The following is a 23,030-nucleotide window of genomic DNA, read 5'->3' as shown; positions in this document are numbered from 1 at the left end:
CCCTTGCTCTGGTTGTGTTAATGAGACAAAGACTGAGCCCTTGAGGCCATCAGGGAAGCATTCAGGACATGGAGGTTGCACTGACAGGACCAAGAGAACTGGGCAGAGGTGGAAAGCTCTTAAAGAAGACAAGCCCTGAGGTGACCAACCCCAGTTAAGGCCCTTTATTATCCCCAGCTGGTCAGGTGGGGGAGAGTCCCCTGGGAAGGAGAGGCTGTGAATGTGGTGGGCATTTGCCATTGGGCCCTGGGCCCTGCAAGCAGCTGTGCTGGGGAGGTCACCAAACAGCCCTGTGGTGGGATTTGGCTGGAAGCTCCGAGGAGCAGGGGGGGCTGCTGGGGTTCTGCAGGGATCCTCCCAGCACCAGGAGCTAGTTCTGAGTGCAGACAGCAAAGGAGGTGCAGCAAAGTGGAGGCTCAGCTGTGCCACCTGTCCATGGTGACTGCTGATGGCTTGAGAGACACCACCACGGGACCAGCTGGGCACCAGTGGCCTCCTGCTTTAAACCCGGGCACTCAGCTTGTCCCCAGCAGAGAGGCCTGTGGCAGGCAGCAGCAGCAGCTGCCAAGAAGCACTTTGCACAAGTGGAGGGCTCCTGTCTCCTGAGTGCTGGCTGCTGTCTAATGGCCACACTTTGGTCTTTGGGCACTTGCTCGTTTCTCAGTAACCTGAGCAGAGATGTAGCTGCCACCTGATGCAGAGCACTGGAGCAGATATTTGTCCCTCACAGCAGTGAGTGCAGAGCTGTGATTCCAGCCTAGAGCCTCCCTGCAGGAGTTCTGAACCATTGTTTTCTTTCTTCTGACTGGTATGGGAAGAGATCTGGGGTTTGGCTTCAGGTCCCCAGTGGGGCTGGGTGGAAGAAGGAAAGCTTCAAGATGTAAATATCTCCATGGATTAGGAACATGCCTGAAGGAAGGGTGAAGATTCCCACAGCAGTGACCTTTGGGATGAGCCAGGAGTTTGTTGCCCATGATGGACAAGGAATGCTGACAGCCTGGAGGTTGTTCCCCTTCCAGAGCCCAGAGTGAGCTCCTGCAGCAGCTTTTGGAAAGCACATTTGGGAGTTTCATCCAGTGGCAAATACGTTTGTCCCAGCTCCCCGGGCAGCTCCCCAGGCAGCTCCCTGCAGCCCTGAGGCTGGGCGGAGGCTGCCACTGAGGTGTGCTGCCTGCCGTGGCTGTGCCGTGGGCAGCAGCCTGCCTTTGCGGGCACTGAGGCAGAGCCAGGTGGGAGCTGCCCTGGAGCTGGGTCACGCAGGGCTGCCTGAGTTCAGCCATGTCCTGAAGGGCCTTGGTTCCCACCTCCAGAGGTGGCACCTAGCAGGGCTGCCTCTCCCAGCCTTGTCCTGGCAGCTGGGGGTCCTCACCACTCTCTCGGGGGGGTTCACCCATCACAGTGGGCTGCAGCCAGGCTGCTCTGCTGCAGATCTAAGCTGCAGCTCTCTCAGGCCTGGCTGGGGGAAGGTTCCCTGCACCACGGGACTTGGAGCGAGATCCTTTCCACTGCAAGGCTCTGCTGCTTCCACAGGCTCCACTCAGTGCTGCCGGCACTGCTGCAGCCTGCCCGCAGTGTCCCAATGCCTGCTTGGCTGTGCCTGCAATGCCTGCACAGGGCTAGGAAGCTGCTGCCAGGCCAGAGCCAGTTCGCCCAGCTGAGCCCTGGCAGCCACAGCTGCAGCTCTGCCTTGCTGCCCAAGCACAGGGGCATTTGCTGCCCAGCATTTGCCTAGGCCTCCTTTCTTTCCCCAGTGCTTTCGTTGCAGCACTCCAAACAGCCCCTCCTCGAGAGCTGTGCCCTGCACCAGCAGCTCTGCACGCAGCTGCTCCGACTGCTGTCTTCTGCTGGCAGCGTGGGGGCAGGAGCCAGGCCAGCTGCAAACCCTGGGGGCTCACCATAATCCCTGCCTGGGTGTCCCCTGCAGCATTCTGGCAGCTGTCAGGCGAATCTTTAGTGCCCTGGGCAGACGAGGAGGGGCTGCAGCTGAGCGATGGTTCCACCACAAGTGGCCAGAGCTCCTTTCCCACTTGGCCTCAATCTGGCCACGCAGCAGCCTGTGCAACTGCCCTGGCTCTGGCCACAGCCCTGCGGCATCCTTCAGGACCATGCAGCCAAAGGCCTCCCAGACAGAAGCAAACCTCACATCCAAGCAGAGCAGCCCAGAAACCTCACATCAGCAAAGCCCCAGCAGCTTTGCTTGCCCCTGAGCCCATGCTGCAGTTTCCTCCTACATAGGTAAAGAAAATCAGGCAAGACTGATCCTTAGGCAGGACACCAGCCCAGGGCCTCTCTGCCAGTCAGCGCTGTGCCAGCTTCACCTTGCCCTCGGGATCAGCCCGCAGCTGGTCACAGGCTGACAGCACTGGTGCAAAGCAATACCTAACCCCAACGGGCCCACAGAACCCCAGCAGGCTGCACAGACGCAGCTCTCAGTCTGTCTGCCTCCGGGGTCCGAGGAGGCTGACGGACGGGCGCGGGGGGAAGGGAGCTCTTGCTCTGGCAACGCTGGGCAGGAGGTTGGGGGTCAGGCCAGGTCTTGTGCGCAGCGCTGGGCAGGAGAGCAGCGCGGCAGGGCTGCTGCACGGCGCAGTCTGGGCGCAGCAGAGGCACAGCTGGAGGAGCTGCTCGGGCTGCAGGACGGCGCCGGTGGCGCTGCAGGGGGCAGAGAGGTGACGATGAGACGGCAGCGAGGGTTTGCAGGTGCGCAGAGGGGCGGCAGCGGCCCGCGGGGCGCCAGGACTCTGGAGTGACCTCCTCATGAAAAGGTTATTAATAATTTATTAATCCTTTATAAACATCAGCTTGATATAAAGTGAGCTCAGAGTCCTGCATCGTGTCCTGCGCTGGCTGGGCACAGACTGGCACAGAGAGAAGGAAGGGGAAGAGAAAGGCTTGCACTCGCTTCTGCAAACCAGGACGGAGCGACAGCCAGGGCCTCGGGCAGGGGAGGTGGGGGCTGGGTGCCCTCTATCAGCTGCCACCACCGCAGTGAGCCCCCGCGGGAGCACCGCCAAGGGCTCCTGGCACAGGAGGGACGGGTGGGACGCAGAGGAGGGGGTACCGTCTGCAAGCAGACTGCTGGGCACAGGAAAGCCTGGCAGGCAAGACTTGGCAGCATCCACCCCAGGCACACTGCTCCTGGCCAGCCTTGCCACCCGCAGCCTGTCCTGTGCCGGGAGATGCAGCAGGGGTGAGACTGCCACTGCCAGCATCTCACTTCAGGGCCACTCCGGAGGGACTGGAGGCGTTTCGGCTGCACAGGAGGAGATGCAGAGTGGAGCAGGGGCGGGAGGCTGCTGCCTGCTCCACTGCCTGATGTGTGTTTGGGCCGGAGAGAAACGTCTAACACTGTCACTGAGCTCACCACCAGCCACACAGGGCAGCAGCACCTCAGTGGGCATCCATCGGACACCAGAGAGCTCAGGCTCAGCCCCGTCTTGTGCCAGAACCCCTGTGGCAGGGGGCACGCTCCCAGTTCGTACTGGGCACCACTTCGGGTGGAGAAGGCATTTGCTGTGAGGCCCAGGAAGCCAAAGGACGTAAACGTTTGAGCCGAGCAGACAGCAGAGCTGAAGCAGGCTGCCCTCCAGCAGGGCCTGCGTTTGGCGCTGAGGGACGGTGACTGCGGCGAGCCCCGAGGAGAGGCTGGGCGGTGCCAAGGGCGGGGGCAACGCTGGGCTCCCCAGCCTGCTCCTTCTCCGCTGTCAACCGCCGCCGGGAAAACTCTGCCCTGCTGCTGCCACGCTCCGCAGCGAGGCTGGAGGAGCAGCAGATCAAACCGGCGTCTCTGCTGCCACAGCAGCTGGCACTGTGCTTGCCCCAGGGGCATCGCATCACTCGTGTGACGAGGGCACCAGGGCTCAGGAGGACTTGAAACAAGGAACTGGCCTGGAAGAATTGGATGGGGAAGGCTGACGGAGGTGTTTGGAATAGGTTTTCCATTCTTTCCGTGGTTCTGGGAATGCAGAGTCGTGGGAGTGAGCTGCATCCTCAGCTGCCCCCTGCTGCTGCAGGGCACGGAGCTGCAGGCTGCTGCAGGCTTCCAGGCACAGAGCTGCAGGCTGCTGCTCCTCAGAGGGTTCAACTGGATTTGCATCTCGTTAGAAACATCGATGAGGTTGGGCTCTCAGCCTAGGGCCTAAGCTGATGTTAAGGGATGTAATGTGGAAAAGACTCTTGTGAGATCAGCGGGTTTGGAGGGTGAGGGTGGGAGTACTTCTTGTTTCTGAGGGTGGGAATCTGGGCTGTGAGCTGGCTGCAGCCAGGACACGATGGGCAGACCTTCTTCAGGGCGCAAAGTTCAAAACCAGTCACTAAAGAAAGGGAGCAGGAGGGGATGGGCAAATTCCTGCTGGGTTTGGAGCCAGCTGAGCTGTTGCTGGAGCCAGTGAAAAGCCTGGACCATGCCCGAGGCAAGGCAGAATGAGTCTGTCACGGGGAGGGCAGCGATGTGCAGCCTAAAGCAGTGCTGCTGCCGGCAGGATTTGGCCCCTCCTGGGAAATGAGGCAACTTGTAGTGGGGAAGGAGGCTCCACTGCAGCCATCCTCTGGCCCAGCCCTGCTGCCGGGGCCTGCCCTATCCTGTCCTTCCACAGCCACTCCCAGGTCCATCTTTGCCCTTGCTTCATCCTCTTCCCTCTGGCTTCCTCTTCAACATCCCTTCACCACCAGCTTTGACATGCTTTGGCCACCAGCTGTGCAGGTCCCTGCCTCAGCTTCCCCTCCCAGGGACTAACGCTGGACAGTGACGCTCCTTGGCTCTACAGGTGCCTCTTCCAAGGGTATGGAGAAACACGGCCACGCAGGACACGAGATAGTGGGCATGAACTTGAACACAGCAAGTGCCATCTAAGCGTAAGGAGGAACCTCTGTGCTGCAGGGGGTGGCAGAGCACTGGACCGCGCTGCCCGAGAGGTGGTGGAGCCTCCTTCTGTAGAGAACTTCAAGATGTGTTCCTGTGTGACTCACCCTGGGTGGTCCTGCTCTGGCAGGGGGTGGGAGTGGCTGAGCTTTAGAGGTGCCCTCTAGCCCCTCCCGCTGTGTGATGCTCTGATTCCGCCTCTGAGGGTGTGGCTCGGGCAGTGGCTCCAGGAGAGGGCTTGCTCCGAAGAGGCAGCCAGCAGCCTGCTGGTACTGCCGGCGGTGGTGAGGCTGCTGCTGCGCCCAGGCAGGGTGGCTGCGGGCTTGGGTGAGGCGCTGGGACGGTGCCTTGTTTCCTGAGATTGCTGTGAGGTTGTCGTTTAAAGCCCACCCCGGGGCACCGCCTGACCCTGCCAGGAGGCTTTCCACCAGGCCTGCCCCACGGCGAACCCTTCTGGGACCGGCAGCGAGGAGCTCTGCCTTACCGTGCTAAAAACGTGGTTAAAACCCTCAGCGGGAAGGGAGTGGCTGCTGCTTGTGGGGGCGGGGAGCGTAACTTAGTGTCGTGGATGAGGTCCTCCTAACAGCCCCGGCTCCCGCCGCTCTGCTGCCCTCCCGCTCGGCGTCTGCTGGCGACATCCCGCTCCGGCCGCACCTGGGCTCATGATGTCGTGAAGAAAGGCACTGATGTCACAGGCTCGTCAGGGCAGAGGGGCGCTGGGTCGGGCGGTCGCCGCGGAGCACCGGCGGCCCGCAGGACGGCTGGCGCGGCTGCGAGGCGGCCTCCCTGCCAGCGGCTCCGCGGGCGGCGGGCGCGGCTGGGGCAGAGGACGAGGGGAGCAGCGGAGGACGGCAGGAGGAAGACAAGGATACGAGGGGCCGGGTGTACGTGTGGGGGGTGTGGAGCGGGACCGCAGCCCCGGCAGCACCAGGGCTCGTGGGGGCCGGCGCTGCCCGGCGCGGCTGGTGTCGGGGTGGGCGCAGTGTCCCTCCGCCGCGGGGCTGGCGGGGGCAGCGCCCTGAGGTCAGTAGTTGCAGTGGTGCTGGCAGGGCTGGTGGATGAAGGGCCCGGCGTGCTGCTTGGCACGGCGCAGCGGGCGCTGGCGGGCACGGTTCTGCCGCTGCAGGGCCTTGTGGCCCAGCAGGTGCTTCTCCGCCAGCTGCTTGGCACGCTGCACCCGCCGCGCCTGCCCCACCTTCTCCAGGACGGCAGCCGCCACCGCCAGCGGCCGGCTGTGCTGCGGCACCAGCCGCTCCAGGCGGGGCTCCGGCACCTCCCTGCGGACAAAGCCACCGTCAGCGCCCGCCGCCGGCCCCGCCGACCGCCGTGCTCCAACCGCCTCCCATCGCGCTGCGTCCCCTCCCGCCCCGGCGGCCCGCGGAGGGACACCCAAGATAAACCCCGTGGGCACCGGACGGCACTGTGCCCGCAGTCCCCCACGGCGGCTAAGCCACTCCAGTCCAGCAGAGGAGAGCCAAGCCTGGCCCCATTCCCTGCTCTGTGACCCGCTTGGCCTCCTGGCCTGTCTCTAGCTGCCTTTGGCCCTCCTTCTGCGCCCTGCAGCACTGAGGTTCTTCCGAAGCTCTTGAGACCAAGCAGTGGCCTTCAGGGAGACTTTGCAAAGAGGGAATTCCTGAAGGAATGATGTCCCCTAGCCCAGCTTCACCTCACATCCTGCCTCCTGCCCTGGTGAGGGGCAGGGGGCTTGGCCTCGATGCTGTCGGGAGGTCACTTCCAGCCCCCAGCATTCTGTGATTCAATGATTCTGTGGCTGGGGGGCAGCAGGGACCTCATGGCACAGTGGGACCTGGGGCTCATCTGGCAGCAGCAGGGCTGTGTCCACAGTCAGGGCTCCCTCAGTGCTGCAAGTCAGTCGAGGACAGACATGATGAGGGGGCAGAACTTTCCAGAGGCCACAGAGAGGCTGTGCCCCCAGAGAAGGATGTTGTGGTCCCAGACCACAGCTCCTGTGGGAAGAGAGGGCAGTGGGGCCGTTTGGGGCACCCCTGTGTCACCTTTCCCTGCTGAGCTGGACCTTGGGGCAGGAGAATGTAGGTTAGTGATGGGACCAGGGGGAACGGACCCAAGCTAGAGGAGGGCAGATTTAGATTGGATGTAGAGGAAGTTTTTCACCCTGAGGGTGGTGAGAGCCTGGTACAGGTTGCCCAGGGAGGTGGTGGAAGCCTCATCCCTGGAGGTTTTTAAGGCCAGGCTGGCTGTGGCTGTGGGCAGCCTGACCTGGTGTGAGGTGTCCCTGCTCATGGCAGAGGGGCTGGAACTGGACTACCCTTGAGGGCCATTCCAATCCTGACAGTTCTGTAACTCTGATTGTCTGTATCCAAGGCTGGTGGTATCCTGCTCAGCTGTGGCTGCGGGACACCCCCGTGCCAGGCCAATATGGCACCAGGAGCGGGATGAAAGCTGCAGCATCCCTCTGCCAGGGGGAGCCAGGGGTCTCAGGAGGACCACTTTACCCAAAGGTCACCTTGTGCCATTGGGTTGCCTGTGCCATAGCTGTGCAAAAGCCCAGCCTGGCAAACCCTGGGCAGAGAGCAGGGCAGCACTGGCAAGGGCTGCAGCCCAGCAGCATGCTCACAGTTCTACAGCCACGGCCAGCTCAGCACTGCGTAGAGAACCTCTCAGCAGAGTATTCTGGGACAAGGAGGCTGCTTCTGGGGTTCCCTTCTGGGGTGCCCTGCTAGGTGTGCAGAGTGCTCCCTGAGGAGGGTCGTGGGGACACGGAAGGTTCCCCAGCCCATCCACGGGCAGCGCGGGCAAAACCCTCCCATTTGGGATGCTGGCGCTGCCTGTGTAGCCTGGTCCTGCAGGGGCTGATGCGCAGGCAGCCCTCGGCAAGCTCCCCCGCGTCTCACTCACCTGCTCACATCGTCCTCGGGGCCCTCCCCCTCCACCTCGAGGGTGCTGGTGACGTAGACGGACATGCTGGGGTGCTCGATGAGCAGGTCCTCCATGGGGCTGCTCCCCATACCATCGGGGCCAGGCTCCTCTGCAGTAAAACAGGGGGGAGGGGTGACAAACCAACTCTCGTCCATCAAGCAGGGACCGGCCGGAGCCGGGGAAGCTGCCGGCAAGGGCGGCGGGCCAGGGGGTGTGGGGCGGCAGCGCGCCGGGCGCCCGGTCCCGCCCGCAGCCGCTCGCTGGGCAGCGCCGGGGCGGGCACGGCTGCCTGGGGCGGCGGGGGTGCAGAGCCATGCGGGGCGCAGCGGGGACACACACACATACCATGTACAGTGGGGAGGGAAGGGGGGAGAGAAAGGGGCATCGTTAGTGCGAGAGACATCCCCACCCTCGCCACCGCCGCCGCTGGGCATGGGCACGGCCTCGGCGGCACCTCGTGGAGAGGCAGCCGCCGGCGGCGCCCCGCACCTGCCCCAGCCAGCACCTCCGAGCCGAGGCTGCTGCCGCTGGGCCCTACTAAGCCATCAGGGAATGAAACGAGTCTGGTGAAGCAGCTTAACCCAAAAGTGGGGCAGGCCAGCAGGGCTTAGCACAGCAGATTGGTCCCTTTTGCCTTCTCACACAAACAGGGAATTCAGCTGGCATGAAAGGCTGCCTCGTCCTGCACTCAGGGCACCTGAGCCCAGCCACGCCGTGCCATGCTGCCCTGGGGAGGCACCGCCCGCCTGTGCTTGTGAACACCACTTGGCACTGTGCACACACTGAACCCGAGCACAAGCAGAGGGCAAAACCCATCTCACCCCTCTGTCCTGGCAGAAAGCAGGGCCAGAAATTCTCCAGCAACGGTTTCACTTCGGCTTCGGTCCGTGAGAGCCAAGGTTTGGGTGGCTGATGCGGGAGCTGCATCCCTGTGGCCCCCCATGCCTCCCTCCCCTCCTCTGCCTCCCCTCCCTCTGGCAGCAGCAGCTGGGCTGGTTCTTTTCTGGGTCCCTGTGCTGGGGATCCCTGTCTGTGTTATGGGCAGGGAGCCTGCACCTCGTGCTGGGCCCAAGGCACTGCCCAGACCCACTGCCAGCCTCAGCAGAGGGATTCCAGGGGACCTGCTCTCAGGGGGCTGCTGCAGGCTCTGCGTGGGCACGTGTGCCACCGCAGCCAGGTGAGGGTGCAGGAGGAATCAGGGCCCAGGGTGTTCTCCTGGTGGAGGAGTGCAGCACATGAAGCACGGGGCTGGCACTGGCTGCCTGGCATGTGCCTGGCTTCTCCTGCTGGCAGTGGCCCAGCCCGGGGCTTAGGGCAGGCCACAATTAGCCTTGCAAACATGAGGGTGTCTTCTGCAGGTCACTGGATATCAGGCTATTAATAGCTGCTGACATTCCAGCCTGGAGATTATTTGTCAGCCTGGAGACAGCCACTGAGCCTGGCTGGAGAGCTCCCGGCCCCACAGCACCCCTGCAACAGGGGAGAGCAGGGCACCCAGCATGGCTCAGCCCTGCCCCAGCCCTCCCTCCCTACCTGTCCTCATCCCTTGCCAAGGTGACTTTTAGTGTCACAAGGACTATTTCAGGAGCCCACAAGCCTGGGTGACTTGCAGCTCTATCACCAAGCACTTGGCAATGCCCTTCACTTCCTCTCTGAGTACTGAGCAGAGCCAGGCTGGGTGATGGGGTGAGGGGCACCTGAAATGCTCCTGGCAGATCTGGCTGACTCGGGCCCATTTAGGCAGCACAAGGATCAAAGGCCTGGCTGAGAGGCAGTTCGGAGGCTGGTTAGGCTGCTCCTCTGCTGGGAGTGAGGCAGGCTGTGAGATCACAGATTGCACTGGGTTGGAAGGGATCCCCAAAGGGCATCTTGTCCAACCCCCCGGCAAGCAGCAGGGACACCTCCAGCTAGAGCAGGCTGCACAGGACTCCATCATGTCTGACCTTGAATGTCTTCACGAACAGGGTTCAACCACAGCCCTGGGCAGCCTGTGCCAGTCTCTCCTCACCCTCACTGTGCAGAGCCTCCTCCTGGTGTCCAAACTAACCCTGCCCTGCTCCAGTTCCAAACCACTGCCCTTGGCCTAACCCCACAGCCCCTTCTGAGCAGTCCCTCCCCAGCCTGCCTGTAGCTCCCCTGCAGATACTGAACTGCAGCTCTGAGGTCTCCCCGCAGCCTTCTCCTCTCCAGGCTGCACAGCTCCAACCCTCCCAGCCCATCCCCGGAGCAGAGCAGCTCCAGCCCTCTGAGCATTCTCGTGGCCTTCTTCTGAACCTCTCCTTCTGCTGAAGTCCTCAGAGCTGGCCCCAGCCCTGCAGGTGAGGTCTCACCAGGGTGACAGTCCTCTCTGCTGGCCAGCAGCCAGTGTCCATTGCTGATTCCTGTCCAACTTCTCCCCCCACCACCCCAGCACCCCCAGGTCCTTCTTTGCAGGGCTGCTCTGCATCTGTATTGAGGGTTGCCTGACCCAGGTGCAGGACCTTGCACTTTGCCTTACTGAACCTCTGGAGCCACCTGCCCAGGTCACTCTGATGCTTCTGCTCCCCGTGGATGATTGTAGCAGCCATGGCTTGATGGGGGCTGGAGCCAGCTTGTGGCTGCCATGGCTTGAAGGTGAAGGATGGGGGCTGGAGCCAGCAGGTTTTGTTTTTGAAGTGCTTTGCATAGCTCCAGCCTCAGGAATAGAGCTGAAATCAATCGGTCCCTCCCAGGCCAGGGAATGCTACCCGGAGGGGCAGCAGCAGGGCTGGTGGGGAGCAGCAGTGGGGTGGCAGATGCCAGGCAGACACACTGCTGAGAGCTGGCTCTACAGCAAGCCTGTCTGCTTGACTACAAACACATGGGAGCCTTTGGTACCAAAGCCACCCTCGGGACGCTGTGGGGCTGGCTGCGCTCTCAGCAGCCCAGGGGATCAGGCACAGGTCAGCCTTGCTCCGTCTGGGAAAGCTCCTGGCTCCTCCTGGCATGCTCTGGGTATGCTGCAGCCATTGCCAGCTGGCCCAGACACGTGACACTTGTCTGCCTCCTTGCAACTGCCCACTCCAGTGTCACTGCTGGGACCCACCCCCAGCACTGTCACACAGAGCCCAGAGGAGAGGAATCATCCACCAGTGCCCACACCACCTCCACCAGCTCTCCACAGTGCTCCCCTACACCACCTCCACCAGCTCTCCACAGTGCTCCCAGCAGGCACAAGACTGTCCCTGTCTTGCCCACACTCCAGTCCCCTCTCCTGTTCACCACAAGGGGAAAACCCCTAAGAAAAGCTCACAGCAGGAAAACAAACTCTGCTCAGGGCGTGGGGCCAGGCAGGGAGCATCTGCTGGGAGAAGAGATGCCTGCAAGAGCCAGGGAAAACCCCACCCTGAACCTGCAGGGGACATTTGCAGACTCCTGGGCTGGGGCACCACTACTGAGCAGGGGTTGCAAAGGCAGCCCAGGGCCACGAGAAGCTCCTGCACGGGCAGGCTTGGTCTGAGTTCACTGCTCCATCTGCAAGCAAAGGGTCACAAAATCATCATTGCAGTCGCCTGAGTCATCCACCCCACAATAGAAACACCGAGGGCCTGCCGAGCTGGAGGAGCTCTCAGCGCAGAAGGAATGTGCTGCTCCGCCTGGCTGGTGTCACACTGCGCTCCGGGTGGCTGTCACCACCCCCGAGAGCCAGGAGCCCCTGAGGGCCCTCGAGGTACAGGGACCTTGTGTGTCTGAGTGCCCCTGGCATGGGTACTGGGAATGATTTGGGAAGATGAAGCCCTTGGAGTTGAGATTTGCTCCCTCACTCAAATGACTCAAAGGTAGCCAGATCACCAGCTGGGGCAGGCTGGCACCACTGATGCCACCCACCCCCAACCAGTGCCCCAGAGAAACAGCCTCCCAGTTTGTTCTCAGCAGGGGCATCGTGGGGAGCAGCTAAGCCCAGCATCCTCCTGGCAAAGTGCTGCCCATGGCACAGCCACAACTCACAGCCCCATGGGTTGGCATCCCCACCCCACCGAGCCCCTGTGGGCTGGACCACACCCAAACTCTGAGTGACCTCCACGGGCTGGTGCTGGGCCAGGACCCTGTCCTGGTGCAGAGGCACCCAAAGCCCATCTGGAGACACTGCTGCTGCTCCTCCCACGGTGGTGGAAAGTCAAGAACCACCCTTGGGAGAGGAAAGGGGAAAAGGAGGAGCAGGTCAGAGGCTGCTGTGGTGACCACAGGGCTGGGCACTGTGAGCAGGACAAGGGGACCAGGGGAGGAGGGATGAAGAGCAGAGCTGATCACGGGTGGTGGAAGCTCATCTGCTGTCATCTCAAGAGGTTTGCCCAGGTGCAGCAGAGGCTGTGGGAACCCAGTGTCCCCCTGCTTTGCTCACCTGCAAGGTCAATTATGAGCCACCCATCCTCTTCCTCCTCTGCCTCAACAAAGGGCTTGGGCTCCTCTAGCCCTTCTGGTGTGTTGCTGTCGCTGAAGAAGAGGCTGGTGAGACGCTGAAACATGGTGGGGAGTGGTCCAGAGGGATGGGTGGGGAAGTATTGAGCACTGGCTTGCAGGCACCGAGATGGGAGCAGTGGGCAGGGAGGAGAGCAGGGCTGGAGGTCTGGGTGCTGGTGCAGATGCTTTGCTGCTAGTGAAGTTGTAGCTGAGGGTGTGCAGTGCAGTTCTGAGGTGCTTCACTTGGCTTCAGTGCAAAGGCCTGCAGAAGGGGAAGAAAAAAGGCAGAATGCATTTGAACCAAAGCCTTGCACACCCCGGAGCTCCCCCCTGTGAAAACGTCCTCACACTGCTGTCCCCAGGGCAGCAGTAGACCTGCCCTGCGAGGAAGGGCTGGGGCAGCTCTTCAGCTTGGTGGGGAGGAGACTGGGAAGTGACCTCACTAACGCTGATAAAGATGTGCAGGGCAGTGTCAGGCTCTGCTCAGGGATGCCCAAGGACAGGGGCCAAGCTGGAGCAGAGAAGGTGCCACATAAACAGAAGGGAAAACTTAGTCACTGCGAGGGTGGCAGAGCCCTGGAGCAGGTTGCCCAAAGGGGCTATGGAGTCTCCTTCACTGAAGACTTTCAAACCCCTCCAGGGACACGTTCCTCTAGGTGATGCTGCTCTGGCAGGGGGGGCTGGACCCGATGCTCTTTCGAGGTCCCTTCCAGCCCCTAACGTTCTGTCACTCTGTGGCTGCTTGGCAGCGTGGCCCTCTTGCATGCCAGGGGCTCAGCCGGGCCCAAGGGGCTGGTGAAGAACCTGCTCTGGCACTGATCTGTGCTGCAGGCTGCCCCAGCTGCTGGCCTCTCCAAGGACCTCACACACCATGTCTGGAAGGAGCAGTAGAGGGCTGTGTGCCCACAGCCAGCAGCCCCTTGCCTGCACGGAGCCCTGCATTGTGTTCCCTTCCTCAGCAGATGCTGGCAGGGAAGCACTGTCCCAAAGTCAGGCTGGGACCTGCCTGCCCTGGCAGTTGGCAAGCATTTTGCTGGGCTGGTGGCACGAGGCTTTGCTGTTAGGGCAGGGCAAAGCACATCCTGCTGTCCTGTCTGAGAAGAGATGGCACAAGCTGTCCCTACACTCAGCACCAACCCACTCAGCACCGTGGCCACCCTCCCCTCCTCAAGCTGGGTCCCAAGAGCCTCTTGCTGGCCTTTCCTCGAGCCCTGCCTGGCACAGGTACCTGCCTGGGCTGGTTTAATCCTGAGTCCCTGCTGCTCTGCTTGCTGTGTGTGCCTGCAGGGATGTGCTTCTGATGCACAGTGAGTGGTTCTCACTGCCACGCTCCAGCCCTAAAGGATGGCACTGCCACAGTGCAGTGCACAGTAGTGCCCAGATGGGCACTGCTCCCTTACAAGGGCCTTACAGAGCCACCGCACCCAGTCCTTGCCCATGGGCTATGTCCCCAGTACCAGTGTGCAGAAGCAAGTGGCAGCGAGGGGCAGGGCCAGGGCAGCCTCAGCCCAGCCCTGCCTGAGTCTCTGCCCCATCTACACTCATCACTCTCCCGCCCCTGAGGGTTCCCCCACCTCGAGGGGAGAGCAGGACTCAGTGATGTGACAAAGGACTGCAGTGCTCCCGGAGAGGCACAGGCACACAGCAGGCACAGGGTGCAGCGTGGACAAAATGTGCCCCAAAAGTGGCCCACAGACAGTAAAGGGCTTTGAAATGCCACCAAGAGCTAGACACAGGGAGGGCACAGCTGGGTGCTGCCTTGCTTGGCTCACTGCTGGGACTGCATCTAGAGGGCAAATCTAGGGGTTCAGGGCTGCCAACCAAGGTCTGCAGCCTGCAGCTGTCCTAGGCCCTGGAGAAGCTCCACCTGCTCTGGGCACCATGGAATGGGAAGGGTGCAGGGAGGCATGGTGCAGCTGAGCCTTGAGCCATGCAGTTGCCAGGTCCAGTTCTAGCTCAAGAAGAGGCCTCCCCAGCCTCCACTTTGGCAGGAAGGGCACCCTGGCCTGGGTGCTGGCTGTGGCTCTGGGGCTCAGGCACACTGGCATTTACCCACTGTGGGACTCAGTGCCTTTGGCTTCTCTCAGGTGCCTCAGGAAGGTAACACATCTGCTACACATGGCAGAGAGGAAAAGTCAAGGGGAGCCTTTCCCCCAGGCTGGGAGTCCTGCAGGGGCTCACCTTGCTCACTGCCACCCTGAGATGCAGAAGGGTGTGCCAGAGCACGAAGCAGCCCTGCAACACTCAGCCTTCCCTCCCTGGCATGGCTGGGGCAGCAGTGTGGCACTACCTGTCTGCTTCAGCCCCAGGGGACTTCAGCTGCCCCAGAGGTGCAGGGCAGACCACACAGCTACAGCTGTGCCTGGCTCACAGGTCTGGCCGCCTCTGGTGCCTCCCATTCTTCCCCTTCCCTCCAGGATGGCAACTCCCATTGCCAGGGTTCATCCCTTCCACCCACACCCTGTGCCCAGGCCCATGAAGGGAGGAGCTGCTGCAGTGAAAGCAGCTGGGGCTGAGCTGGGAGTGCTCATTCAAAACACATCTGGCTGAGCCTGGCAGAGCCTCTGGTCACAAAGAATTGGGTACAGGCAAGGGTTCCCTGCCTGCTGTCCTAAAAGGGCCCCTGGCTTCCCCAGAATCACTGAGCAGAGGGGTCTGGGGTCCTGAGACAGGACAGAGTTGTCTCCTCCAGCAGCAGCTGTCACCTGCCAGCCCTCCAGCACGGGCACAAGGGCAGTGAAGCCACAGCCTGTGGCATCTCCTCCAGTGCCCTCACCCAAGGAGCCACAGCACTAAGGTGTAAGGCAGGGAAAACCACGAAGGGGACAGCAAATGCACACTGCCCCTGGGGCTCAGTGTGCTCCCTGCTGAGCCCACGGGGGACTTCCAGCACCATGCCAGGCTGGTGAAGGGCACCCAGGACAACTCCAAGGGCTTCCTTACATGCCAGCTCTCCCTGCCTGCAGCCTGAAAGCTGGCATCTGCCTGCAGCAGGTGCCTGGAGAACGAATCTCTCTTCAGATTGCACTGACATGGTGCATTTAATACATGAACTGTCTGAGTGCAGCAGGGAGCTGCCAGGCCCCTGCTGGTGATGGCTCAGGGCCTCCTGCTCTCTGCTCTTCCCCAGGTGCCAGGCAGCAGGGCTAGCACCCAGCAGCTGGTGGCAGGCATGGGGGCCAGCAGGCACGGGAAGGGGAGGCATGGGGGTGCTCCAGTGCCCCAAGGCACCTTGGCCCTGGCCCTGTGCAAGGCCAGGAGCAGGTTCCTGTGCTCTCTGGGGTGGGGCAGCTCTGCTGAGGCACTCCTAGGCCAAGGCTGAGCCCAGTGTCACTGTGCAGCTGCTCGGGGGGACGCGGCAGGGCTGAGGGAGCTGGGAACAGCAGGGTCCCCTCTGCTGCAGCTGGAGGCCACCTTGCTGGGGAGGACACTGGACATGCTCTTGGCCAGGAAGCAGATTTCAGTCACAGGGTGTCAGAGGTTGGAAGGGACCCAAAGGGACCATTGAGTCTTGACCCCCCAGGATGTTCTTGCCACACAGCTGCAGACAAGAGCTGCCCCACAGGGCACAGTGCAGCTGCAAGGGGAAGGTCACCCAGAAAAGCCCCTAAGAAGCTGCCACAGGCCAAGGTCTGAACCAGGCAGAGACCTCCCCTTTGCCTGAGCAAAGTCAGCCCAGACTGAGCTTGCTGCTGGGCTGTGGGCTTGGCACACACAGCCCTGCTGAAACCACAGGGGTCAGAATGGTGGAGGTTGGAAGGGGCCTCTGGAGATCATCCAGTCCAACCCCCCTGCCAGGGCAGGGTCACCCCAGGCAGGGCACACAGGAACACATCCAGGCAGGCCTGGGATGTTTTCAGAGATGGAGACCCCACAGCCTCTCTGGGCAGCCTGCTCCAGGCCTCCAGCACCCTCACACTAAAGACCAGGCTGCTCTTCTCCAGGCCAGCAAAGCCAGCTGCACTGGGAGGGCAGGGGCAGGGGCAACAGCTCCCTCAGCACTAAAAGGATCATTTAAAAGGGTCGTTCCCCAAGGAATTTCAGTAAGCTGCCAGTGGAGCAGTGTCTGGGGACACTGTGGTCCCACACAGCACCCTGGGGTTCTGCCAGCTTCTGGTAAAACCTCCGAGAGCAGCCATGGGTTGGTGGCAGCAGGGGCAGGGCCAGCAGGCTCCTCACAGGACGGCTGCCCGGGACTGCCTGGCCAGGCTCTGCCTTGGCTGCATGTCCTGGCCAGAGGAAGGGAAGAGGCTTCTGAGAGTGGGAGCAGCCCTGCCAGGGCTGGCCCAGTGCACGGGAAGCTGCAGGGGAGCTCCTGCCAGCACAGCTGGCAAAGCCCTCAGGATCAAACCCGCCGAGCTGGGGCAGGGGCAAGGTCCTGGCAAGTAAGGACAAAAAAGAGCTTTAATCCTCCCCCTCACTTTATCCTGTCTGCTCTGGAATCCTCAGCAACAGTTGAGCAGAGGCTCTTCATCCCCGGGATGCAGCCTCAGCAAGTTTGCAGATGACATCAAGCTGAGCAGTGCCAGAGGGACAGGATCTATCCAGAGGGACCTTGGCAGGCTGCTGAAGTGGGCTCATGTGAACCTCATGGAGTTCAACAAGGACACATGCAAGGGCCTGCTCCTGGGCAGAGGCAACCCCACCAGCATCACAAGGAGAGGGGCTTGGGGACACTGGTGGGTGATAACTTGGATGTGACCCCACAGGCTGCACTCCCAGCCCAGAAGCCAGCCATGTCCTGGGCTGCGCCCCAGCAGCGCTAGCAGCAGGTCAAGGAGGGGATTCTGCCCCTCTGCTCCACTTTGACCTGGGGGGCTGGGTCCAGCTCCAGGGGTCACAGAGCAGCTGTGGAAGCCTCATCAGTGGAAGTGTTCAAGGACAGGCTGGACAGGGCTGCGAGTGACCTGGTCTAGTGGCAGGTGTCCCTGCCCACGGCAAGGGCAGCCAGGCCAGATGATCTCTGGAGGGCCCTTCCAACCCAAACCATTCTGCCATCCGCCCTAGAAGGGAGCAGCTCCTGGCCAATGGGATCAGTGTCCTCTACCTGCAAGCCTCAAGAACGTCACCTCCTCAGTGTCACCATCAGGGAAAGTTGGAGGTGACTTTCTTGGCCCTTCTCCAGGCAGAAGGCTCCTTGGCCAGCTGCTACCCAGAGCACCCAAACGGTGAGACGGCCACACACCCCCTCAGCCTCTGTGGTTTCCACCCGGCCCCTCTCTGGCTGGGGCAGCTCACAGCCATCAGCAGATCAAGCTCCAGAGTTTCTCCAGGTTTTTGGAAAGCCTCCACTCTGCCTGCAGCAAACCTTTGCCCCATTTACAGCAGGGGAACCAGGGCCAGCAGCTTCACAGGAACTGCGGCATGGGAGGGACCGAGTGTGTCCCTGCCAGCTGCCAGGGCTTCGCTGCTGCCCAGGCAGTGCCTTGTCAGTGGGCAGAAACCATGCCCACAGAAGCAGTTAGAAGGAGGAGGTGGCTTCTCTGCTCCTTTGGTGGCAGGGCTGGGAAGAAGTCTGGTGCCTTCTTCCAGCCCACCCATATCTGCCAGACACCCCACAACTCTAAGAGAGGTATGGGGCACAAGGGGACTACCAAGCCCCACGCAGCTGTCCTCCACCCACTGCCACAGCTGGGGTCACTGTGGTGGGACAGCTGCCATCCTTCCCAGGCTTCCACGAGTGCCCTTATCCGGCAGGTCAACCCCTCCCCAGGCCAGCAGTAGCACAAGCAGACAGCCCAGAGGTGACACTCCCTCGGGGACAGGCAAGTTGCTGAGTGCAGGAAGCTCATCAGGATCGCTCCAGAAAGCCCAGCCGACTTTCAGAACTAGCCAGAGGGTGCTGAAAACTACGAGTTCCAGCAGGAGTATGGAAACCATAACACTCCGAGCTCCCTTCTTCCCTCTCCAGAAGCCTCGACACAGTAATGAGCCTTCTGAGTCACCACCACTGCAAATAACCCAGGAGCTAAGAATAGGCAGGAGGGTGGGCACACAGCCCCAGGAAGCACCAGCAGCTCGCCGGGGCAGCAGCCGTGGGACTGGCAGCTCCCAAGGTCCCAGGCTGCAGGAGCAACAGCAGCTCCACATGGAAACGGGCAGAGGCTCGCTGAAACTCCCCCAGAGCCCGGGCGGCAGGAGGGATGCTGCTGGCCAGCCGCGGGCGCAGCCTTCCGCAGCGGCGCCGAGAACACGCAGCGGAGTCAGCCCGGCAGGCGGTCAGGAGCCCTCCTCCAAGCCGCCCGGGAAATAGTATCTTCAACTCGTGCTACCTCCATTAGAGAGGCATTTCACAGGCTGCTCTCCCTCTGCTGTCTTGTACCAAAATCCTAAGCCTGGCACAGAAACACCAGAGAAGGGCAGCTGGCAGCTGGAGGAGCCCTGCCCATCGCCCCAGCAATGGCCAGCGAGGCACCTCTGCACTGTCCTATGTCTACTTCCACCAAGGAAAGCACCAGAGCTGTCCTGGTTTGCCCAGGACACTGTGGCAGGGTGGGGTTAACGCCCTCGGTCACCCAACAGCTGCTCTTGCTGATGCCTTTGCTTTGCCGGCAGCCTCCTCTCTGGGCTGCCTGTCCGGAGCGCTGGCCACGGGCAGAGCTGGGCCCCGAGGCAGCTGCTGGCACGGACAGGGTGACTCCAGCAAACTGAGGGTGACTCACAGTCAGAGCCTCTCCCACCGCAGGGCAGGGAAGTGGAGGGAAGAGAAGGCAGAGAGTAGTTAGAAAAATTCCCCCCAAACTCTGTCGTGGGACTCTTATCCTTGACGGCAGAGCAGCATCTGGAAGAGCTTCCTCAGCCAGCCCAGGAGTCCCTCTGTGCTCTTCACATCACACCTGAAGAAGGGGGACTCGAGGTCACAGCAACAGGATTTTTTCCCCGAAGTTAATGTCCCCATCCCCTCCGGCTCCTCTGTGTAACTGCTGCAGGAAGCTCCTTGCCCCAGGGACAAACCTGACCTCCTGCTGCTTGATGTCATCTCACAGGGCCCTGGAAAATCTGCCAGCGGCAGGCAGGACCTGAGCAACTAGGAGAGGTTTAGCTTTGCCGTGAGGTGTCCTCCCCTCTCTGGGATGTGCTAACCGAACACAACCCGTAGGAGCATGCACATGGAGAGGGGAGCAGCCTCCATGTCCCACCCTGGGCAAGTCGCAGGCAGCTCAAGGCTCACTGTCGAGCTGCCTTGACACGGCAGCAGCTTCCAGCTCCTCGGCAGCCTCTCCCAAGCCTGCCTGAGCCCTGCTTGTGCCGGTGTGAAACTGGCCTGGGCAGGGCTTGCTCTGCAGTCAGCGCTGAAAAGCTGAGGGGTAGGAGCTGAGGTCTCAGAGTTTACTACAAGCAGGTGGTGTGGGTTTTGTTTTCCCTACAACACCACCCATCATGTGTTTATTTCTGTGTTGAGCTGGATAAGCACCCTTTGGAGCATGCCCTTCTTGCTGCTGACAGGGAACCTTTGTTTTTTCTTCCTTTTTTTTAATGGGGAAAATTATCAAAAGGAGAGGAAAGATTTATTTTAGAGTAGAAAAAATTGTCCTTGGCACTTTGCAGACTAAGCCAGGTGGGAAGGAAGGTACAGGACAGTCCTGTACTGGAGCCCAACACCTGTCTCTGGGATGGTTTCCTACCCTTTGGCCAAATAAGCGACAGCACTTGGCATCAATCCAGCTCAGCCCTCCCTGGTGCCACTGTCAGCAGTGGGTGCTGCCAGTCCCAGGAGGGGCACTATGAACCAGCAGCTTCTGACCCCTGGGTGGCAGTGCCTTTGATGGAGCTCTCTGAGCAGGGCTGTAGCTCCCCTGCACACAAGAGACATAAACATACATCTCTGACGATATGGGTAAAAGAAGCACAACATCAGCCGTGCCCTTTTTTAACGTGTTTGCAGTTTCACTCCACAGAGTGAAACTGCTTTTGGGCTGCTGAGCCCTCTCAGATGGGAGCAGTTTTACTGCCCAGGACCTTCCAGGCTCAGCCAAGCTGCTGAGCGCCCAAAGCAAGAGCCATGAGATCCATAAGGAATCTGATCTTCCAGCACTTAGGACATTTCTGAGCTCTCCCAGAGCAGTGAAAACAGGAGTAGCTGCTACGTGTAGTAGCCAAGGCACTTGGTGGGCTCAGCATCCCGAGACACAGCGAGGGCACACCAGTGGCGTAGCAGGATGCCACCATACGGACCTCAGCCTGCCACTGCCAGCGTCCTTCACCAGCTACCCACTGCCCCACGGCTCCTTGCTGGGCACCAACACTGATGTCGCAGGCGCCCAAATTCCTCTAAAGCAGTTGTGATTTGCAGACAACTGGAGGTGTGCATGGGGCATTAGCGGGAGAGCAGCGAACAGCAAGTCCCGGCGAAGCCTTTTCACCTTACACCGATTTCTTTATCCGCTCCCAAACCGCCACATTTTCCGCCCAAACAGCCCCCAGCAAACATCCAAACACCGTTCGCGCTTACAGCTTGCCCCGGACCGCGGCAGCCGGAGGGACACGGCGCGGGGATGCCAACTCTTGATCACTCCCGTTCAGCCCGCCCCGTACCCCCGGGACCCTCCGGGGCAGCGGGCCCGGCAAGGCTGCTTCTCCGCGGGGTCACGGCAGGACAGTGCAGGGGGGGAGCTGGGCCCGGGGGCAGGCAGACCTATGACGTCTCAATGTCATATGCAAATGAGGCTACGTCACTAGAGCGGAGCCAATGGGAGCGGAGCCCAACCTCGAATCTTAATCCGGTGATGAAGAAACAAACAACAGGCGCCGGCGGGGGGGGGGGAGGCCGGCAAGGGCACCCCGAAGAGATCCTCCCGCACCAACGACCCCCTCCCCGCAGCAGCAGATGGGGGCGGTGAGAGTCCCGCTGTCGCCGCCCCCCCGCCCCCCCCAGCACACAGCCGCGGTGGGCGGGAGACTCACCTCGTAACGGCAGAGCGGCGAGGAGCTGCGAGCGGGAGCGGCGGGGCGCTGAGGTAGTGTGGGGCCGGTGGCGGGGCCGGTGGCGCTGGCGCGGCTGTGCCGAGCGCCCGCCGCTCCCTCGCACTAATCGGACCCTTCCGACAGCTGCCGTGACGTCACAAAGCGGCCCGCCCGCCCCCGCCGCGCTGGCCAATGGGAGGCGGCAGCGGGAGGGAGGGCACCGCCCACGTGAGCGCGGAGTGCTGCGGTGGGGGGAGCCGGGACCGGGTCAGCGGTGCCCGGGGGCTGTGCCCGGGGGCTCAGCCCGGGGCCGCTCCCCGCTGCCCGCTCACACGGGACCTGTCCTAGCCAGCGTCGGGCTGGGAAAGCCCTTCCGCGGGGACAAGAGTGCCGGAGGCTCGTCCGTGCCTGCCCCGAGGCCCCGGGGAAGGAGCAGAGCCCGCGGGGCAGGGCCGTGCTGCAGAGGGCGGCAGGAGGCTGAGGAACCCCGCGGGCTTTGCAAGTCGAGCCCCGAGCTGGGGCGGGAGAAACGAGAGAGAAGGAAAAGAGCTGAAGGACTGAGCCCCCTGCTTGGGGGGCAGAAAGGAACGGGCCAGCAGATGCGCTCAGCCGGTCGCCAGAAGCACCGGGTGGGAGGGGCAGAGGCTCAGGGCTTCCCGAGCAGCGGCCCGGCCCCTCCGCCAGTAGACCTTCCCTGTTGCGCTGAGGAGGGCTCAGGGAGAAGCTGTGGTGGGACAGCAGTGAGGGCTGGAGGCATGACAGGCTGAAAGCGCCCGGCCTGGTCCCAGCCCTCCCCCGCCCTCGAAACGAGGAGGGCTCAGAGGGACGATACCTGGCACGGAACCGGGACCAGCCTGCTCGGCAGCCCTCGGCTCGCCTTCGTCCTCCGCACGGACTGACCATGGGACTGAGTTTTGGGTTGACACCGTGCCAGGCTCGTCACACGGCAGGAAATTGTCCGTGTAAAAATAGAACTTTTATTAAAACAGTCATGAATGGAGCAGCTGAAGTGTCTGAGTCATGCACGGTACAGCTCGGACTCATCTGGTATCTCAGGTGAGAATTCCCCATCCCAGATTCACCAGAGGTAGAATTTAATTGAGTTTTATTCAACCCGTAGTCACAAATTAAATAACATTTAGCCTTCTGTAATTGCAGGACCGCGCAGGAGGCTGAAAACCGCTTCAGGAGAAGAGCTGCCGCCTGGCAGGACTCCTGGCCGGCTCCGCCGGCAGGGCATTGAAGCCTCAGCCATTTCAAAGCAGAAAACCCACTCGTTTGGGGTGTGCCGGGGAGGGCATTGCCCACTCGCAGCAGCAGCTTCAATGCCACGAAGGGCTGCAGGTGCTTGGCTCTACTGGGCACAGTGGTGGAGGCACCTGCAGGAGGCAGACAGAAATTGAGGCACAATTCGAGGCTGACTTCCCTGCCTGGCGCCTGCTGGAAGACAACGGCTGGTGCTGCCGGCGGAGTTTCGTTGTGCCGCTCTCCGGAGCCCTTGCTTGGGGCTGCGGTGGCAGCAGAGCTCGCACTGCCTGCCGCAGGGGTTAATCTTTTCTCCCGCCGCCGCACAGGCGTGGATGTAAATAAATGCAGCAGAACAAATCCTGCTGGGCTTGGACTTAGCCAGGGTAAATTGCCCCATTTTGCAGTGAGCTGTCCCTGGCAGGGCTGGTTTAGCGGGATGGCTTTCTGTCCCCACCACCGGGATGGGAAAGGCTTTGGTCTCTGCTACACCCTACCCTGGCCTTTTACTGTGAGAAAAGGGAGACGTCCCTCCCCTCCACACCTCCCCCGGGCAGGTTTTAGCCACGGTGATTTCCTGCCGAGGGGAAGCTGCAAATATGATAAAGCAGAGGGGCGAGAGCTTTGCTCCAGCCCAGAGCTGTCAGCAGAGCTTCACGGTGAATGCCAAACCTGGCCCTGAGTGCTGGGGTCGGTGGGCTCA

General features: G+C 61.7%; 1 protein-coding gene and 2 long non-coding RNA genes across 5 annotated transcripts; 1 reads left to right on the top strand and 2 right to left on the bottom strand.

Annotated features, from left to right (window-relative positions):
• Nucleotides 1–2,758: 2,758 nt before the first annotated feature.
• TP53INP2 (tumor protein p53 inducible nuclear protein 2) lies at nucleotides 2,759–21,238 on the bottom strand. Of its 3 annotated transcripts, none has more exons than XM_064167439.1 (4): nucleotides 21,083–21,238; nucleotides 12,120–12,440; nucleotides 7,739–8,048; nucleotides 2,759–6,138 (listed from the first exon to the last, which is right to left on the bottom strand). In XM_064167439.1, the coding sequence occupies exons 2-4, from the start codon at nucleotides 12,241–12,243 to the stop codon at nucleotides 5,886–5,888; spliced, it is 687 nt and encodes a 228-aa protein (XP_064023509.1). In that variant the 5' UTR covers nucleotides 12,244–12,440; nucleotides 21,083–21,238; the 3' UTR covers nucleotides 2,759–5,885. The 3 variants fall into 3 exon arrangements, with proteins under 3 accessions (XP_064023509.1, XP_064023511.1, XP_064023510.1); XM_064167441.1 differs by having other exon boundaries at nucleotides 7,739–7,868; nucleotides 21,083–21,235; XM_064167440.1 differs by having other exon boundaries at nucleotides 6,054–6,723; nucleotides 21,083–21,169.
• LOC135188155 (uncharacterized) lies at nucleotides 10,065–11,160 on the bottom strand. Its single transcript, XR_010307581.1, has 2 exons — nucleotides 10,918–11,160; nucleotides 10,065–10,882 (listed from the first exon to the last, which is right to left on the bottom strand). It is a non-coding gene; the product is annotated as an uncharacterized LOC135188155 (long non-coding RNA).
• On the top strand, nucleotides 21,239–22,687 carry LOC135188154 (uncharacterized). Its single transcript, XR_010307580.1, has 2 exons — nucleotides 21,239–22,138; nucleotides 22,241–22,687. It is a non-coding gene; the product is annotated as an uncharacterized LOC135188154 (long non-coding RNA).
• Nucleotides 22,688–23,030: the final 343 nt, after the last annotated feature.

This window comes from Pogoniulus pusillus, chromosome 29, assembly GCF_015220805.1.
Source record: "Pogoniulus pusillus isolate bPogPus1 chromosome 29, bPogPus1.pri, whole genome shotgun sequence".
Taxonomy (NCBI): Eukaryota; Metazoa; Chordata; class Aves; order Piciformes; family Lybiidae; genus Pogoniulus; species Pogoniulus pusillus.
Note: the sequence above shows the minus strand (reverse complement) of the source record. Positions and strands in the feature narration are given on the sequence as shown.

Bases quoted from the DNA above. Each gene is read 5' to 3' on its own strand.
- TP53INP2 (XM_064167439.1), bottom strand. From the start codon at position 12,243: ATGTTTCAGCGTCTCACCAGCCTCTTCTTCAGCGACAGCAACACACCA. The intron at 8,049-12,119 runs GTGAGCAAAGCA...CCGCCGCCCCAG, and splicing joins GCTCATAATTGACCTTGCAG to GCAGCCGTGCCCGCCCCGGC. The intron at 6,139-7,738 runs GTGAGTGAGACG...CTTTGTCCGCAG, and splicing joins CCCGAGGACGATGTGAGCAG to GGAGGTGCCGGAGCCCCGCC.